The sequence below is a fragment of the Poromitra crassiceps genome, assembly GCF_964638095.1.
Source record: "Poromitra crassiceps genome assembly, chromosome: 10".
NCBI lineage: Eukaryota > Metazoa > Chordata > Actinopteri > Beryciformes > Melamphaidae > Poromitra > Poromitra crassiceps.
In genome coordinates, this window is record NC_139631.1 from 24,280,398 (window position 1) to 24,300,895 (window position 20,498).

Below are 20,498 nucleotides of genomic sequence, written 5' to 3' on the forward strand. Positions count from 1 at the left end.
CGCCGTCATACACTGGACTAAAGTGTTCTGAACCATCCCACGCCTTCAGCTGCTCCACAGACTTTTTGGGAATTATCATATGACACCCAGATGTTTCTGAGGCACCATGCTTCTGGCAAACTCAATTTTCCATGAACATTTATTCTTTTCATTTTTTCCATGTTTTGTCTCTTGATATTAATATGAAAATGCTGACGTCCATTCATCTATATTCTTATAGTGTGCTATCTCAGACATTACATCAACAGTTTAAGCGCTCTACTGTATAACTGGTTGCTGTGTTAGTGTAAGGAATGTTTTTTTTTTTTTTTTTTTGTACATTGAAAGTTGAAGTAGCACCTTGATGCCTTTATTAGGTGTCATACAAAAAATAAAATAAAAAGACATTATACAAACTATTTACAGTGCAAGTGCTTTCTGACTAAATAAATAAATAAAATCAATAAAAGGCCCTTCCCATATTGATAACCAATAACTCCCTTGCCGATCATTAAATGCAAAAAACTTGCCCTAGCTATCATATCTGTATTATAACCAGTGTTGGGCAGTAACTTAGTTATAGTAACTTAGTTACTGTAATTGTTTTACTTTCCTCAGTAATGTAAGGGATTCCAATTTCCAAAATGTAATTATATTACAGTTACTAATCCAAGTTACTTCAAGTTACTGCATTACTTTCTCCAGCGCTAAACTGATAAACCATCAAATTATGTGCACTCACATTTGTTTCGTTCTGCGGGTCCTTCTGGCCTCCAGCCCGGGCTGGGCATTTTCAGAAATTACAAAGTACATGGGCCAATCAGGGACCTGCCTCCTAGTTGACATCGCAACCGGCCAATCAGGGACGCCGCTGGCAAATCAGTAATGGCATCTCCCATGGCAGTAATGTTAACGTTCATTACAGTTTACACAGCCATAAGAGAGCTGTCCGTATTGGCTGTATGTATTGGCAAAGGTAATTATTGAGTAATTTAATCAAAAAGATGCTTGCAACTGCTGAATATGAACTATTACAGATTCATTGATGTAGCCTGTGCACGGACTGCACACATATAATAGCCTAGTAGGCTGCATTGGCCTGCCTCGCAGCTCCGAGCCTCCTCGGCTGTGTTTGTAAATAGGGGGTGTAAATAGCATAGCTGCATGGCAGATGCTATTTACACCCAGGTACGAATAGACACTCCGTAACAACAATTAAACAAGAATAGGAGTACAGTATGTACCAGCGGAGTTTCTCAGCGGAAAAGACGTTTTCGCCGTTCTTCCGAGTGGATTTGGATTTGACTGGTTGGTTGATTGGTTGAATGACTGGATTTGGCTATGCTGATTGGCTGAATCCAGACGGAACCGCAGAACAAAACAGAATGTGAGTTCAGGATGATCCGGATGGTTTACCAGGCTACTCCAGTGCTGCCACCACACTAAGTCCAAGTGTGGAGATAGGTCTAGGAGATAGGAAATTATGGGATGTCATCCTCCTTCAGTTCCAGGCAAGCAAAGTAGTGGTCATGCCTAATTGCCTATATACAGTAGTTGTTGTGGATGTAGATTTTGTTCCATGAATCTGGACTCCTATTGCCTTGGCGGAGGCCCGCCCCGACCCCTGCCTCTCCCCGGCCCAGGAGGAGGACCCCTGGCGTCTCCAGGAGGTCCTCTCGGTCCCGGGGCACGGGTCACTGCACCTCTGGGGTTTGAGGCAGCCAATGACATGTCCTTTTCCAGATTAACCTCTTTCCCATTGGCTGCTGCGCCTGACTTCTTTTTGGGAGACTTGGCCTTCTCAGTTACGACATCTGAGACGAGAGATGGAGAGTAACAAAGCAGACAGTCAGATGCAAATTTACTGATAGCAGGTGCACATAATACAGAGTGTGTGTTTGTGTGTGTACCAGGTGGGGGTGGCTCCTCTTCAACAGGAGGCGGTATCAGAGACTTGTCTGGCAGCAGGTCCTCCAAGTCTTTCATCTGTTGGTTGGTGCTGTCCTTGTTGTTCCTACGGTTCTTCTCCTCATCGCGAGCCTACAGGGTCCATCATCATCCAGACAGAAGTTGGTTTGGTTACATTTTGAGCAAAGGAAAGGAGAAAAAGAAAGGAGAACATGAAGCTCATACTCACAATCTGCATCTTCTTCTTAAGATCCAAGTTGGCTTGCTGGTATCCTTTCGACAAGGCATTCAGGTAGTAGAGTGCCAGCCTGTTATATAAACATGAATGGTAGCACTTTAAAATAAGGGTACATTAATTAATGGTTAGCTAATGTGTATTGCTTAATATTACAATAAGCATGAACTAACCCTATTAACTAACTAGATAACTTGTTTATTAACTAGTAGCCCTAACCATTAACTAACACTAAACTATTAAATAATGTCTAAATTAACACTTAGTTAAAGGATAAATTCACCCAAAAATTAAAATTCATTCAGAAGCCATGTGCTCCAAAAGTTAGAATTGCAGTTACTACAGTATTCTACAGTGAATATTTCAGCTAAAAACAGGGTGTAATGACGTCTTATCTTTTCAAGTCAACTTGGCGTCTCGGGGCTTGTGAAGAGCTGGTGAGCACGAGCAGTAACTGTTTTGTTTTTGCTTTTCTTTTCCACTTCAATTGTTTAGGAGAATTCTGCAACCGTGTTTTGCTGTGAAACTCCACGAATGCTTTGTGGACTAAAAAACTTCTCCCGCCCTTGCATTAGCATTTCCTGAATTTATGAATTTCCATTTTTGGTTCAACTTAACATGAACACCATTGATTACTAGACACATTAGTTGACTGTTAAGCATTAACTAACCCTTAATTAATGTACCCTTAAAGTAAAGGGTTACCACATTATTAGTCTCAAATACGAGGGATCAGCCCAGCAGTATTTTGGTAAAGAAACTGCGTCACTGGGTGGCAACGGCAATGGAACCCTGGCGCGAGGCTTGATTGTCTGACTCTAGCCAGTTAACTCTGTTTACATTTTAAAAACTGCGACAGTTCACACAACTTTAACACGACATGCATATATTATACATCAAACTCTTGAGCTACTTCTGCTCTCAGGCAGAATGTCAAAATATAAGCGATGTCATGTATAGTTTTTGAGATATTAACGTTTGTTTGGCACAACTCATACTATTAACTGCCGCGCGGTTCCGCATTTTTGGGTGTCAAGTGACGTCACGCTGATTCGTCCTATATCGTATGTAACCCATTTCCACTGTAAATCATCTGTCTACAAATTATCTTGCATTGAGTCGGGCAGTAGGCTAGCAGGCCTGGACTACAATCATGCTTAAAACACTTATGAACCCTACAAAGGTAGATTGATTTTAAGAGAAGTCCAGCAACCTGTCAATTGTATAATGCTATTATTTAATTGTTTATATTGTAAACAATCACTGACACTGATTTTTTGAAATTCTACCCCAACAGTAATTCAGTAATTCAAACCTTACAGCAAAAGTAATTTTAAATGGATTCTTACACCATGAGAAGAACAGCAGGCATGATGAGTCCAGGGTTGGTGGCGTAGGTGAAAATATTCGCTATGAAGGACGGTAGATCTTTTTCTATAGTTTCCATCACCACCTCATACATCTTGTCTCTGCCACTGGAGGACAGAAACACATGGATCAAATACTGAATTATATCTGATCTGGTCCTGCTGGTGGAACATGGCACAAACAGAAGCATTTCATTTCAGCATGCAAGGCTCCAGTGAAATTCAAACTAATCACACTCGCTTACTAGAAAGTCACTTGAAAACCTACATGTGAATTCAAAATGAATGTGCTTCTTGGACACAATTTGTTCACATTGTATTCTGACATCACATGTGACTGTTTTTAATTCAGACTAATGCAGTGCCCATTTGCCCCACTGCTGCAAAGAGCGCTGTTCACCTGCCCCATTCAAAGTTTATTAATATTGTTGCAGTCGCATGTACAAATTGCACCGTGTGTATGTGTGTGTGTGTGTGTGTGTGTGTGTGTGTGTGTGTTGTGTCTGTCCATGAGTGTATATGTGCCTGTGATGCAGTCTACTTCTGGTACGCACCTGAAGGGCCCGCAGTCGAAGGAGGGGGGCAGAGTCATGATAGTGTAGATTACAGGCAGCAGGCTGAGGAAGAGCACGAGCAGCAGCAGGCCCATGTAGAAGTTGTTGGAGCGCGAGGCCTTGAAGACTCTGGCGTGGGGCACGTTGCAGCTCATCACTGCCCACACCTGGTAGTACATGGAGGTCAGGAGACGCAACACGTTCAGACCCACCAGACCTGGGGCATAAAACGCCCCCATCCTGATGGACAAGAGGGTCAGAGCAGGGTTAGGAAAGTGAATTGAAAAATGGAAGATTAGTGATTGACCTCCTTCAAATTGTAATCATCCACTCAATACTCGCACTTAGTAAGGTCATGTGATTACTTTCAGTTACTTATGCAACACTTTGACTCCAAAATCGATTGTGCCATTAAAAAAACAATATAAAATCCAAAAATAAAATGATTATGTAGTTAAACAACCAATTAAAAGACTGTAATTTGAATAGTTATCATAATGTGTAACCCCCTATAAACCATTCTGTGAAGACTTCCTTCCTTTTAAGAATTCCTTTATAGGCCTATGTACTATTCATAGTATTCCCATGATGTCAGAAGCATTTTTCCTTCAATGTGGCACTACAATAGACACAGCTCATTGGCTGTTTGTGTCACTTGATTGTAATCAGTCAAGATGGCTACGTGGTAATGTAACAGAATACTACCAATACAGGCTACAATAGAGTTGAAATGACCAGTGTAAATAATGTCACATGCAGTGTGGAGTTATTCACCATATCATGCCTTGATTGAAGATGAGGCCAAGCACATTTCCACTGATGTCAAACTCTCCGTATGACGGCTGGAACAATAAACACAACCACATCATCATGTTGTGCTGAATGCTGAAGTAAAACAAACTAGGACAATCTCATTTTGCATCTGCCTTCTCAGAGTTTGTCTATGTTCTCTACCCATGTAACTCTCTCTCTCTCTCTCTCTCTCTCTCTCTCTCTCTCTCTCTCTCTCTCTCTCTCTCTGTATACAGTCCCCCCCCCCCGCCTCCTCTCTACCTCTGTAATTAAGTTCTCATTGCAGTATCTAGTTCCACTGTATGTTAGGGATCATCTGTCTTGCCAGCTGTCATTGTATGGTATCAGGTTGACTTGGATTCAACATGATCTCTGTGTACTCACATAGTATTCAATAATCGCAGAATGGTGTACTCACTGCCACAACACAATGACACATCTGAACATTCATTATACTAATACACATACTGTACATAATTATACATACAACTGCATGAATGCATACACACATAATTTTCGAGCCGAAATTGTAACATAGCAACGTTGGTCCAAAACGTTGGTATTTTACAATTTTCTGTGAGACTGTGTTGGGATATAAGTGTCCACAGACAATCACACATACTGAATTGTGTATTTAGTGGACTATACTGTACAATACAAATAATGGGTAACCCTTCATTTTACAGGTCCCAAACAACGTATGAACTATTTGTAATTAGACATGACCACAAGAAGGTCCTGGGTTTCGATTCCCGTCTGGTACGCTGTGGGCGGTGAGGCATGTGTCTCCATTCCCATGTCCTCACTGCCTATGGCCCAGGTGGACTCTCGTCAAAAAGGGCCTTTCTGTGAGGAGTTTGTATGTTCTCCCCGTGCTCCCCTGTGGTTTCCTCCAGATAGAAAAACGCTAAAAAAACAACAACATGTAGTTCAAACTGTAGTTCATATGTATTACCATGTAACTACATATGAACTACAGTTGAATAGACTCACTTCATTTTACAGGTCCGGTACCATGTAACTACATATGAATGCACAAATGTTATTGTATAACTATCGGTGCAATTACTGTGTAATAGCTCTGGTGTTCATGTCTAATTACAAATAGTTCATACATTGTTTGGGACCAGTAAAGATGAAGCTTGTGTTAGTTCATTCGAGACACGGAAGTCATACGCTATGCCCCAGCTGTATCCAGCTGTCAGCCGCTGATTGGATCATTCATTCACCAACCACAGCCATTCTCACAATAAGGCGGTCCGTTTAAATACAGCCTCCTCTCTCACTCTGATTTGCTCCACAAATGCTGCATCATGCTGCTGCTGCTGTAAATGCATTGCCTCCACCACCTCAGCCTCCACCTTTATAGCTCAGTCTGCTTGGCTCAAAGGCTAATCATGTATTCTAGCGCTAGAGTCTGCAACTCTGCATGGCTCAAAAAGTGAACATGTTTTCCATGTCTTGCTTAGGCTCCCGCTCTTACTCACTATGGCTTTAAATTTATCTGGAATCTTGTATCTCCATGGGGGATTTTTGCAGCCCTCCCTGCTCGGCGTAGCATGCTGCTGGGCCGGTTCAGGGAGGAGCATCCTCTGTAAAGAGCGGAGCCTTCAACACCAAACATAACTGTATTTCCATTTATGCAATAAATGGTTAAATCTATGACGAGAGTGTTCTTGAATGAATGAAGGGCTACCAAATTATGTAATCTTGTGTCGAATGATTAGGTGAAAGAAAGAAATAATTTGTCCATCGGTTCATTTAACCATACAAAAACAAACAGCCTCAAACTTGTGCTATACGAGGACACGCACTGACACACTGACACAGACATGCATGGACACGACACACACGTATGCACACATGCATGCACGCACACACACACACACACACACACACACACACACGCACGCACACACACGCACGCACGCACACACACACACACACACACACACACACACACACACACACACACACACAGAGTTTTTGTGGGAACATTTGGACGCCACATCTCTCTCTCTCTCTCTCTCTCTCTCACACACACTGAGCACTCACAAATCCAGCCTCCAGGTCCCAGCACCAGCAGTAGTTGAGGAAGCGGACGATGACAGCACGCACGAAGTCACCAATCAGGATGGTCAAGTAGCTCACCTGGATGTCCGACACAATCAGCTTCACAAATTCCTAGGCAGTGGAAGAAAATAGGCACAAGAACATACAAAATCATACATTTTAGTTTCTTGCTTGATTAGCCCAATTGAGATGCTGAAAATGTGATAGCAACACCACATTTATAGAGCTAAACTATACCTAGATACTTTTAGAAATCGAATGGAAAAATCCTACAAGATAAATTCAATAAATTACAAATGATATCCTGGCCTACTGACTATTCCAACCCACGTCTCCCAGCAGGGCCCTCTGATGACGTCGGCAGGGTGGAGATCAGGAGGAGGAATGTCTGTGGTGGTGTTGTAGACGGCGGTGTAGTTGGCATAGTACTCATTCAAAGCCCACAGAGTGGCATTCTTAATCGACTGCTCACTGTCCAGCTGAAAGGAAAGAAAGAAAAATATATAAGCGTTCACGGTATAGCGCACCGCAGGAATGAGTCTAGGAGTAGCATGTTTGAGCTTATGGCGAAAAGTGAATGGGACTTTAGAATGGGAATTTCACTTAAATGCATAAAATAAGGTCTGTGGTTCAATCAGGAGAGACTAGAGACTAGTGAATGAATAAAATAAGGGTTAGAACCCTTATTTTACCCCAGAAAAGATGATGAGAATTAGGTATTGTTAATAGTCTTTTGCGCTTAGACACCACAAGGAGATATTGAGATAGAGCTGCATCAGCCATGAGCAGCAGCGAGATATATCCCCCTGTAGAGTCTTGATACTGGTGGTGGTGATGGTGATGCCTCTCCTTCTGAGACTGATTAGACTCCTCAGACTGATGAATCAGATGACGGATGGGTCTGCAAATACTGGGTGGAGAGGGGGAGGTGGAGGGTGCGAGACTGACAGCGCAGGGATGAGCAGGCTGAATGGGGTAAAAAGAAGCATATTTTAAGAGTACACAGCCATGTGATTGGCTTAGAATGGGGTGAATATGTGATAGGCTTACAATGGAGGTGTGTGGGGGTGAGAGTTGATGTGACACTATGACTATGCTATTGGTTAATGAGACCAGGAGGCAAACACCTGATTATTCAATTGAAGCCCGGAAGTTGACAGGCTATTTTTGAGCATGCATGTGAGCAGATTTGAACGGGTGGAGAAATCAGAAGTGAACTGAGGAAGTGTAAAGTGCAGATTATCGTCTTCCTGACTGAATTTACGTTAGAACTTCATTTAGCAAAAGTTTATGGGAGTTGGTAATGTGTTCAGCAGGATAATCTTCATAAACCTGAATCACTTTTATGACTTTTGAAACGTAAATGCGTTTTTTTTTTAACGCAATCTTCAGAAAACGCTTCAAAAGGCATAAGAGTGATTCATGTTCATGAAGATTATCCTGCTGAACACCAAATTACCATTCCCATAAACCTTTGTTAACCACAGACCTTATTTTATGCATTTAAGTGAAATCCCTTTCACTTTTCCCGTTAAGCTCCAACATGTCCGAGACTTCCGCCTTCCGACTACAAAAATACGTCATCCCTGCTGTACTCCACTCACAATGGATATATACAGTAGACTACATGATTGTAGTTGTACCACTATTTTTCTGTATGGAAGTGGTCAAGTGGACCCAGATATAAACACAAACATCCACCCACACCACACCCATCTATCAATGCAACAACTCCCCTACCTTCGCAGTGACCTCATCAAACAGGGCGAAGAGGAAGGTGTAGAGGTTTCCCAGGAAGAGGGCGAAGATGCGCGCCAGCTGCCACTTGAGGGCAATTCGAGGGTGATATTCTTCCAGCTCAGCGATGGTCTCAAACAGAGGAGGACACGCCAGGCCCAGCAGAGACATCACAAACTCCACCTGATACATGGAGAGGAAAGAGGGAGTGTTGAAGATCTCTGTTCGTACAAAGAGGGACACTCTATCCTGTAATGAAATCACTCTCATTTAATCACTGTCTCTTTAGTTTCCATTGTCTTGCGTGCAAACCCACACCTTGCCCCATTTTCTGTCAGTTCCTCCATAGACTCAGTTCTCAGTCTCTATCTGCATCGCTCAACTAGAGACTGAGAACTTTCTCCCAGCTTTCGTTGCTAAAACTGTGTGGAAATTTGAGAGTTTACAAAAAAATGCATCACAGAACCAAAAGAGAGCCAAAGTGAACGTAATTTCCTGCCTTTCTCTGGGCACCAGCATCTGAAGGAATAGAATGGTGGTAAACAGTGAGACACAATGCTTTTTTGATCCCGTTTGAATTGTGCCACGGGGTACACATGTTACATTTAGAAGATAGCTATGCATGTCAAGAAAGTCGCAGTTTGTCCTGAAACTGAAACGTAAGGTTTAGTTTTGTCAATCAACTACATCTCGTGTCACGAGACTGGACTGGCGGGAGAGAAGTCACTTCCGCGACTGGTTGTGCATAGTTCTTTTTTATTTATATAAGTTATAGTGGCACAGTTTTACCACAAACTGCGACTTTCTCGACTTGCAGAGTTATCTTTTACATTGACAAACATGACGTGTACTCCCGTGGCACAATTCAAACGGGATCAAAAAGGTAGCGTATCACTCCGTTCACAACCATTCTATTCCTTCAGACGCTGGTGCCCAGAGAAAGGCAGGAAGTGACGTTAACTTTGGCTCTCTATAGTATTTAGGGTGGCCCTTCATGCAGAAGGGGCGGTGACATGCAGAAGTAAAATAATCAGATAATGTAACATTGCTTGGGACATCCATTTTCAATCTTATCATCGTCATCATCATCATCAGTATCATCATCATCAGTATATAAATTGGAGCTAGGGCTCTGTCTGTCTGTTTCTCTGTTTCTCTGTCCCACTGTGATTGTCCCACTGTGATGTCATAAATCCTACTGTGACAGACACATTAGTGATGTCATAATTCCCACTGTGAAATCATCAGTGATGTAATAAATCCCACTGTGACATCATCAGTGATGTCATAAATCCCTCATAAATCCCACTGTGACATCATCAGTGATGTCATAAATCCCTCATAAATCACACTGTGACATCATCAGTGATATCATAAATCCATCTGTGACATCATCAGTGATGTCATAAATCTTACATAATCAGTGATGCTGGTCTCATTGGCCACACAGCAGCTGAGCTGCGGGCAGCCGGGAAAGACCGCACAGCTGCCGAGCTGCAGGACGGGCGAGGCTGCGTGGCGGGCGAGCCTAGGAATCGAGCGCGCGAGATCCCTAGTGTTTGAAAAAGGTATCTCTGTGTTACAAGGTGATTCGCAGTATCTCCAGTTTGTTTCACTACAGAGGATAATGGGGGGGGGGGGGGGGGGCATCATTTCCGGTAACTTGACAAATGGGCGTAGGTTTGTTAGCAGCTGTACTCACCACCGTTCAAACTGCTATTTTTGACCAGAAGTTCACAGACGATTGGTACACGGAGATTGTCTGGGAGCTGAGACTAGTTGCTCCGATAGAAAATGGAGGAACCGGCCAACCGGGTTATGTGTACAAGCACAAGTGATTCCAACAAACAAAATATGATCATAAGCTAATCCTAATACACATGTGGGAATGACTTCTAGTTCAAACTAACAATTCCCAAAACAGAGAAGGTTCATGTCAACCTGCCTCATTCTTTTCAAACCAGGAGAGCTCCTCATCCTCCATTGCAGCAAACTCCTGAGATCGTTTCACCACAAAGTAGATGAGGAACCCGCTGCCTGCGAGGCTGCACAGGATGAAGAAGTTGGCTAGAACTCTGAGGAAACGGCGAAGGTGGATGTTCTCATCCTTCTGGTTCTCCTGTTCGTCCACGATGGACTCCTGCAGCAGGGAAAAATGCATCAATTAATGCAGTGAAGTGGCAGAAGACTGAGACTTTTCATGTTTCGTGTTTCATTCAAATATACACACACACACACACACACACACACACACACACACACACACACACACACACACACACACACACAGACAGTGGCGTGCCTGACCATGTTGGTGCCCTAGGCAAGATTTTTGCTGGTGCCCCCCCCCCTCCCCCCTCCCCCTACCCCAAAGAAAATATAATAAAAATTATATCGCAGCTAATTCCACCACTGCAGTGCAGGCTCAGAATGTCAGTGGCACTGGAAGTACTTTTAGGTAGGGGGTGCTGTAAGGAAGGGACTCTCGGTGCCGCCCGCGAGGGCAGCGGCGAAGAAAATTTGACGTTTTATGGACTTTCATCCATATTTAGAAGAATATTTTATTTTAAATTAACATTAGGATTATACTGTTGTGATGTCATTATTCAGTATCTTCTCCTTTTCTCACTCACTTTCATGTAAGCACCCGCTCTCCCTTTAGTCGTTTTACACTACAACAGACAGCAACACAGGCATAAACACTGAACTTATTATTATTATTATGAAAAACCAGATTATGATGAAAATCCAACACTTTTGAAGAGAGAGCGTATGAAATAAGATTAGAGCTGGGAAGCACAAACTGTTTTTTAATGCATCTTGTTGGTGGTATAAACACAAGACAGCCAAATCCAACAAATTTGAAAATCCCATTTCTTGCCACCAGGGGGTGCTGCAGCACCCTCAGCACCCACCTTCCAGCTCCCTTCCCCAACTCTGGGAAAAAGCCTGGAGCAGGAAGAAGGGGGCGCGGCTGCGCAGGGGGTGGGGTGGTATGGATTAGGGACCATGGTGAAAGTGTTGCTGCCCAGGCAGCCAGAAAGCCAGAAATAGAAAAATGATTTCACTATTATTTAAAGACTTAAGACGTTGTTCTGCTTATTTTTTGTCTACTATTGTAAAAAAATAGTACCCTCTCTGGCGCCCCTAACGGCTCAAGCGCCCCTAGCATTTGCCTAGTTCGCCTAATGGACGGCACGCCACTGCACACAGACACACACACACACACACACACACACAGACACACACACACACACACACACACACACAGACACACTTGCTAACCTTGAAGCTGGTGGTAATGGAGGCATACTTATTGTCTGCGGTCTCAGGGTTTCCTATCAGGTAGTCCCAGCTGGTGAACATCTTCCAGCTGAAGGTGAACTGTCCATCCTCCCCTCCATCCCCTCCTTCATTTGCGTTACGAGCCATCCTGAGGACAGACACACAGACTGATCCTGAGGACAGACACACAGACTGATCCTGAGGACAGACACACAGACTGATCCTGAGGACACACACAGACTGATCCTGAGGACAGACACACAGACTGATCCTGAGGACAGACACACAGACTGATCCTGAGGACAGACACATACAGACTGAGCCTGAGGACAGACACACACAGACTGATCCTGAGGACAGATACACAGATTGATCCTGAGGACACACACAGACTGATCCTTAGGACAGACACACAGACTGATCCTTAGGACAGGCACACAGACTGATCCTGAGGACAGACACAGACTGATCCTGAGGACAGACACACAGACTGATCCTGAGGACAGACACACAGACTGATCCTGAGGACACATACAGACTGATCCTGAGGACAGACATACAGACTGACCCTGAGGACACACACAGACTGATCCTGAGGACAGACACACAGACTGATCCTGAGGACAGACACACAGACTGATCCTGAGGACAGACACACAGACTGATCCTGAGGACACACACAGACTGATCCTGAGGACAGACACACAGACTGATCCTGAGGACAGACACACAGACTGATCCTGAGGACACACACAGACTGACCCTGAGGACACACACAGACTGATCATGAGGACAAACACACAGACTGATCCTGAGGACAGACACACAGACTGATCCTGAGGACAGACACACAGACTGATCCTGAGGACACACACATGGAAAGCAGGAGGGAAAGACAGGGGAGCAAAGCCATATGTTTGTGCCTGCATCTGTGTGTGTGTGTGTGTGTGTGTGTGTGTGTGTGTGTGTGTGTGTGTGTGTGTGTGTGTGTGTGTGTGTGTGTGTGTGTGTGTGTGTGTGTGTGTGTGTGTGGTGTGTGTGTGTGTGTGTGTGTGTGTGTGTGTGTGTGTGTGTGTGTGTGTTTTGCATACATTCTAATGACAACCATCAGGCTGTATCCGAAGATGCCGATGCCCGACATCAGGTAGGACAGAGGGAGTCTGAACTGCAGCACCCCGATGGTTCGCTCGTCGTTATAGTACCCATAAAACAAAAAAGAGTACTTGCAGTATCCCTGTTGGTGAGGCATACAAATGAATATTCATACTTACAGCAATGGAAATAACACACTTTGTACAAATAGCTATGTATGCATGTATGTATGTATGTATGTATGTATGTATGTATGTATGCATGTTCAGTATGTGTGTACACACACATATACACACATACATACATATATCATTTTGTGAAGTATAAATAGATGAAATATGTATGAATTCACATGTATTCATGATTTTAGTAAATAAGTGACATAGCCTGTCATTTTAATATTTTGACAAAATATAATATATTTTTACAAACTTAATTTACCAATATAACAACATAAAGCACATATTCTGTTGAAATGAGTTGAGAATGTTTAAAGACTGAAGCTTAGTTCCTCACTTCAAAGTCAAAGAGCACAGAGAAATCCATGGCTTTGTCCTGCTCGTCTCTGGGGACAGTCTTCCTGGGAATGGCGCCATAGGGAAGACCCATGAGAACCTAAAGACAGAGGAGGAGGGTTTTGGAAAAGGAGAAGGCTATACAGATGTAATGGTAACTGATACTGATAGGATGCACACTGTTACATCACTTGCCAGCATGCATTATTATATGAGAGAGGCTGTACCTCTGGCAGCATCACGAGTCCAAACATGAACCCAAACAGGACCAGATTCAGACCATACATCCACCTCAGAAAAATAAAGTAAGATGCCACAGACGACCCAAAGTGACCTATGATCAGCGAAGAACAAAACAAAACAGAACATAACTTAGAACATAACTTACAATCAGGCAACACGACCAAGTCAATCACTTATCAAATGTGGTACCAACTTTCTACTTCCTTAATCTTCTTCTCCCAGGGTATGCAGGCTGTTTTGAAGTTCTCAAAGTCACGTTTAAACTTGATCATTTTCTGAAGAAAATAAAAAGTAGGTAAAAACTGTGTAATCACCTCAATTTATAGTATCATTTTCAGTGATATCTTAACTCGAATTGTGAACAAAGTTGGCATGTTACCTTGGCCATCATGACTTTGTATGCAAAGAGCTTCCTGCCTTTTCCTTTCCCAAGAGCTCCTTCAAACTTGTCAACAAACTCCTGGGCCTCCCTGTTGGCCCAACCAGAGAGGAGAAGATAGCACCATCACCCAGTGGAATTAAGTGCTAGAGTAAGGAACTGGAACTCTGAAGCTTTGAATAATCTTTTGTGTAAGTAATCGAGGAATTGCATATAATAGTATGCCCATGGCACACCAATCAAACATTCTCCAACATTTTTGTTGGAGAATGTTTGATTGGTGTACCATGGGCTAACAGACAAACAAGGATTGGACATGTCGAATCTGACCCAACAACTCCAAACAAGGACAGACAGCCACGGCAGGCCAAACAAACATCTGTGTTTGTGTGTTTGTTGTAGAAGGTTAGATTGGTGTGCCATGGGCTTAAGACAAGCGTGGGATTACTGTCTGATTGATGATAAACAGCACATTGAAAGAGCATGAATGAGTCGGCGAGCAGAGGGGCAGTCAGCCGCAACGGCGTCAGCATGCATTAAACAGTGTCAGGCTCATGAAAAAGTCAAGGCGTCTCACCTATCGTGTTCCCTGCCCCTGGCCCCTGTGCTTACACTGATCTGTACATAGAGAAACGTAATGTACACATGCACGCACGCACACACACACACACACACACACACACACACACACACACACACTCACACGCCAACTTCCAACCTTCACTGTCGTGTTTACTCTGTTCCCACACTGAGTGAACTGTCCAGGTGTGTGTGTGTGTGTGTGTGTGTGTGTGTGTGTGTGTGTGTGTGTGTGTGTGTGTGTGTGTGTGTGTGTGTGTGTGTGTGTGTGTGTGTGTGTGTGTGTGTGTGTGTGTGTGTGGTGTTAGTGAGTGAGTGTGTGTGAGACAATACCTTCACAGAAGGGGTATCATCTGAGTAGTCAACACCAGTGAAACTGATTAATCCCAATGCTTGGCTGTCCTGTCATCTCTGAAAACAATTATATTTCCTGAGATCATGTTTAGATCCCATCTGGGCTTCATGCGCTAACACAGTAGGCCTATATAGAATTGAGTGAACTGAACGAAATGACAGTTGCTACAACAACGTGTCGTGTTAAATGTATCATGAAAACAGTCTGACTAGCTAGCCTAGCTGGCATGCTTCCTGAAATGAGCTGCAATCCATATCTGACCAGATAGGGCCTATTTACAGTTTATCCTTATTTCAAGGTCCAGTTTCCCAAAAGCATGTTGATTTGCAATGATGATTTGGGAAACCAAGTCCAAACAAGTTTCAGTTTCATAATTGTCTACTTTGTGTTGCACCAAAGTAGCTTTCAGCGGATGCGAATATCACACAGGCAAAGCTGCGGTGAAAAAGCTTGAATAATGCATGGCAGGCATCACATGTACATGACATGAGTGATGGTAAGCAATAAGCAAATTACTGCTAAGCAATAGGCAATGAGCAAAAAGCAGATAAGCAATGAGTAAAATACTGGTGAGGATACGTAAACACAATTTTGCAGTTAAGAGCAACAGGCAGAGAGAACAAAACACTGCAAACGTTAGGGTTGTACTACAACCCGGGTTTTACTCTAGTGCCTTAAATGAGCGAAAATGACAGTCTTCCATAGGGCTGCATACGCAGCGGATAAGGCACTAGAGTGAGAGCTTGAGTTTGAAACGAAGTAAAACAATAACCTCAAAACCAGATTCAGAAATGAACTAACAGATGCTACTCATTTCGTTTTGCAGTACTGCTGCAGTGGTAAAAGTGGGGCTTTTGTTATGTAAATGTTTGCTTTGTTCTTAACAAAAGCCCCGCTGCAGCAGTACTGCCAAACTAAATGAGTAACATCTGTACACACAAACAGGCAGAGCATGTGGGGGAAGGTCGGCCATATTGTGTTGGTTTGTTGTTTTACTTAAGCTGTGTGAGTCTCCTCTTCATGCGCCAGGGTTTGTTCCTTATGGTAGCAACCAGTTTCTTCTTCTCCTCTACCTCCTCCTTCAGGGTGGCAATCTCTCCCTCCGACAGAGAATCCTCATCATCGGAGGAGCCGCTGGTACAGGAAGAGAGCTGTCATGTGCCATGGGGCTTGGTCAAAATGCTACAGCAGCCAGCTTACAATGAATGAATGAATGAATGAATGAGACTGACTACATGACCATATAAGCACTAACAAGAATCTGACATCACATCATCATCATCATCATCATCCAGCCTTGTTCACATTATCTCAATTCTATGCCTACCGCCAAACTTCTAATAATCACGTAATAAACTCCAACGCATAATCAAAAAGGCATCAAAAATCACAGGTACCCCCCTCACTCTACCATAAACGCACAATCACAAGAGCACAAAAGATAGTTTCTGATCCAGCTAACCACCTGTAGTGCATATACTTGGTCATAGCGTGCACTCTCTCCTGCTATCTCCCCATCTACATTATAGTATACTGGTACTTGCACTGTTCACCTCAGCTGCGCCGAGTCACATTGGACAAATTTCCCCTGCTGCCCCGGTTGCTGCTCCACCCTCTGCCGATCTGGGGAGAGCCGTAGACTAGCATGCTTCCTCCGACACACCTGACAGCGGGGAGCTTCACCGGCAGAACGTAGCACGTTGGAAGATCACGCTATTCCCACAAGTTCCCTTCCGCCCCAACCAGTCGCTCCAACCGACCAGAGAAGTGCAGCACGCGACCAGCGCGACCTGCTTCCCACCCGCAGACACAGCCAATCGTGTCTGGACGGCCGACCAAGCTGGAGGTAACACGGGGGTGCGAACCTGCGACCCTTGTGTTGGTAGGCAGGGACTCTATGGCTACACTACCCGGACATGCCCAATGGATTTGTGCATATCTCAGCTAGTACTTTAAAAGGAAATGATAAAATTCCACCGTGGACATTAAGTCCATCTCTGATAATAGAATTATTCTAATAACTGCCTGCTCATTTTGGTTGTTGATACAAATAAAGGCTTGGGCCACTATTAGAAGTTTTACAGTAAGCTCTCAAGGCCATTAGAGTCACAGCATCTCCCATCTAATGGCTAGACTGAACATTGCCTCCTACATTTAAAATCAACCAGATATAAATACCATATATTCAGGTAGACAAGTGTACATTTAGTTTTGAACGTTTCATCTTCCTGAATATATGCCATGTAGCTTCATATTAGCCCAAAGTCTGCCAGCAGCAGAGAATACTCCACCTGCCACTCTTCTTTTTCTTGTCCTTCTCATTGCCTTTATCCTTCCCTCCTTTCCCTCCTTTCCCTTTGTCTCCCTTCTTCTTGTTCTGCTCCTCTTTATCCTTTTTGGTGGCCCCTTTCCCTCCTTTTTTCTTCTTCCCTCGCTCCTCCTCGCTCTCCTCCTCGCTCTCCTCCTTGGCGGCCCTCTTCTTTTTGTTGGAGGCTTTGGAACCTTTGCTCTTCACACTCCGCTTATCGTCCTCGTCCTCGTCGTCATCGCTGTCGTGGGACTTGGCCTTCTTCTTTCGTGCCTTCTTCTTCGGAGCCTCATCCTCATCCTCATCTTCATCCTCATCATCACTGATTTTCTTCTTCTTTCGTCCTTTCTTCTTCGGCGCCTCGTCCTCATCCTCTTCTTCATCCTCATCATCACTCACCTTCTTCTTCTTTCGTCCTCTCTTTCTCGGCGCTTCATCCTCGTCCTCATCATCATCATCATCACTGGCCCCCTTTTTTTTGCGTGCAGGCGGTTTTCTCCTGGCTTTAGCTCTCTTCCTGGCATCATCTGAGACACACACATTTAGTATATAACCCGTTTTACACACACACACACACACACACACACACACACACACACACACACACACACACACACACACACACACACACACACACACACACACACACACACAGACAGACAAACACACACACACCATGACTACATTGATATTTTAGGTAATTTTCTGACACTTTGATCTATAGAGTGACTGTAAATCAGTGCAACAGTGGAATTAGTTTAAATTCCTACATCACAAAAAAATTCCAATCAACCAATAATAAAGAGTCTAATAAAGAGAGCTAAAAAGGCCTGATGATATTCCAATGAGAGAACGTGGAAGAAGGGCAAAGTCTAAGGAAAATATTGAAAAAGTGCTAAGAAGAGATATAGAAGAGAGACAAGGAAGACACTGTTATCTTTATTTAACATTATATTTTACCATCACACCGGCGAATGTGCAAGAGATGAAAGACTAACACCCACATCATTCACTCACCTTCACTGCCACTGTCAACAGCATCAATATCCATCCCAACTGGAAAATGGGAAAACACACACACATACAATTACAGAGGATCATTCTTCCCACTTGTAGAGGTCCTTAAAATAATAAAATATGATCAAGCCATCATCTGTGTTAATCTGGTTCATTCAAACACACAAAACACATGGTGAATATTTAGTTGGTGCCAAAAACAGAGAATAAATCCACAGAGAAACAAAGATAAAGAAAATTCTCCCAGCACAATAGCAGAGAAAATCGTTCTCACCATCATCTATCCTGATTGCAACATCCTTTTTCTTCTTTGGAGGCATTCTGCTGCGCTGTATTTGACTTTAAATGTGCCCCTCTTCTTATGCTCCTGTTCACCTCAGTCTCTTCCTCCTCTCCATCCTCTGGGCTCTCAGATGATACAGTACGCCTTCTGTGAAGGTATTGTCTCACACACACTCACTCACTAACACCACACACACACACACACACACACATGCACACCCACACACACGTAGCAACAGGTGTGCCTCTGTTTGGGCTGTTCAAAGGCTGGGCTCCTTGACGACCGCCAAAGAAAGAGTCTGACAGATGATCATCGGAAGGCAAGGAGAAAAAGACATTATATCAGACAATGAAAACAAAACACACAATGGACTCGTCAATCAAAATGCTAATTGAACGGAACAGCAAGAACATGTATGAGATCACATGTTGTCATGCTCATGTTTAATGATGTTGTATGATGGCAAACTTCTCCCATCATGGATGTGCGTATGTAAGGAAGCAGCTTTGGTGCTGAAAGCTGACAGTTTGACAGTTGCCATCATTCAAAGGTGACCTAGAAAGGAGAAACCAGAGATATAAGACATAAAGGTCAGAACGCATTAAAGTTGGATGAAACCTGAAGTAACCCTGAGTGAAAAGTGAAACAAGCTGCCACAATGGTGTAGTCACTGTATTTCAATACTGTATATGATGTGCTCAGAGAAGCATAAACAGAGCAGCGCAGAATGAACACAGGAGAAAGAGGATGAGCTCACCTCGCATTTAAATAAAAGGTTTTTTGGAAGAGGACAAGTCATTAGAGGCTTACGAGCTTGTTTGCGAGAGTCAAGTGAAAGTGAGGACAGAGCGATGGCCAGTGCACACTGGACCGGGACCAGAACCCATGCATGTAGAGTGCACATTGGGACGCGGACCACTGCAGCCCTCCTTGTTGCTGTGGTTACCACATGTGGTTATGGTCAAACGTCAGATCTGACCTGCTGAATAATACAGGGAAACAGGAGATGCTATGCAGCTAACACAAAGAGCAGCACACTTACAGGATATGGATGCTACCCTGTAAGACTAAGCTAATCCCTAAAGGATGGAGCGTGTCGCATCCGCCTCCTTCAGCTCCTCCTTTTGTTCCTCCTCCTCCTCCTCCTCCTCACTCTCCACCACCTATCAACACTCCACCCTCCACCCCCTCGCCAACCCTATTGATATACTTCCACTCTTTAGCTACTTAGAGCAGGCTTGGGTACATTTATTCATTAGATCCATTAAAGTCCCAGTGAAATTAACTCCCATTACTTGTACCTCCCGGAAAGAAACCACGTCGTTCATGGTGACTTCATACTGCATCAGTAGGTGTACAACTGTACTTTAAGCAATAGCAGAAATAACCACAGTTGTAGCCTATGCCTTCAACAACCAGTCAAGTGGCAGTCTACATCCATTTCTGTCCAGACTCATAAAATATATAGGCTATAGTGAAGACTTTGAAGGAATTTAATAAAAGTTATTAAGCGTATTTTTTGGCGGAATCGAAGTTATCACTATATTGACACGATGATGAAGTCACAGTGAAGTTGACTTTTGAACTTTTAGATATAAAATTTCATCACTTTATCATTTTATCCTATTAGAATATTTGTGTGACATTTTGTCATAATTAGCGTATTCATTCTTGAGTTATGGCCAAAAATGTATTTTGTGTGGTCACAGTGACCTTGACCTTTGATCACCAAATTGTAATCAGTTCATCCTTGTGTCCAAGTGGACATTTGTGTCAGACGTAATGAAATTCCCTACA

General features: G+C 43.5%; 1 protein-coding gene across 1 annotated transcript; it reads right to left on the bottom strand.

Annotated features, from left to right (window-relative positions):
- Nucleotides 1–1,572: 1,572 nt before the first annotated feature.
- tmc2b (transmembrane channel-like 2b) lies at nt 1,573–18,738 on the bottom strand (the record flags this gene model as incomplete). The annotated part of the gene is made up of 20 exons (XM_083645352.1): nt 1,573–1,793; nt 1,890–2,019; nt 2,117–2,195; nt 3,472–3,597; nt 4,044–4,283; nt 4,818–4,885; nt 6,891–7,019; nt 7,226–7,387; nt 8,649–8,828; nt 10,591–10,785; nt 11,931–12,078; nt 13,022–13,164; nt 13,539–13,637; nt 13,765–13,871; nt 13,974–14,055; nt 14,160–14,250; nt 16,090–16,244; nt 17,378–17,928; nt 18,419–18,457; nt 18,693–18,738. The coding sequence occupies 20 exons, from the start codon at nt 18,736–18,738 to the stop codon at nt 1,573–1,575; spliced, it is 2,991 nt and encodes a 996-aa protein (XP_083501478.1).
- Nucleotides 18,739–20,498: the final 1,760 nt, after the last annotated feature.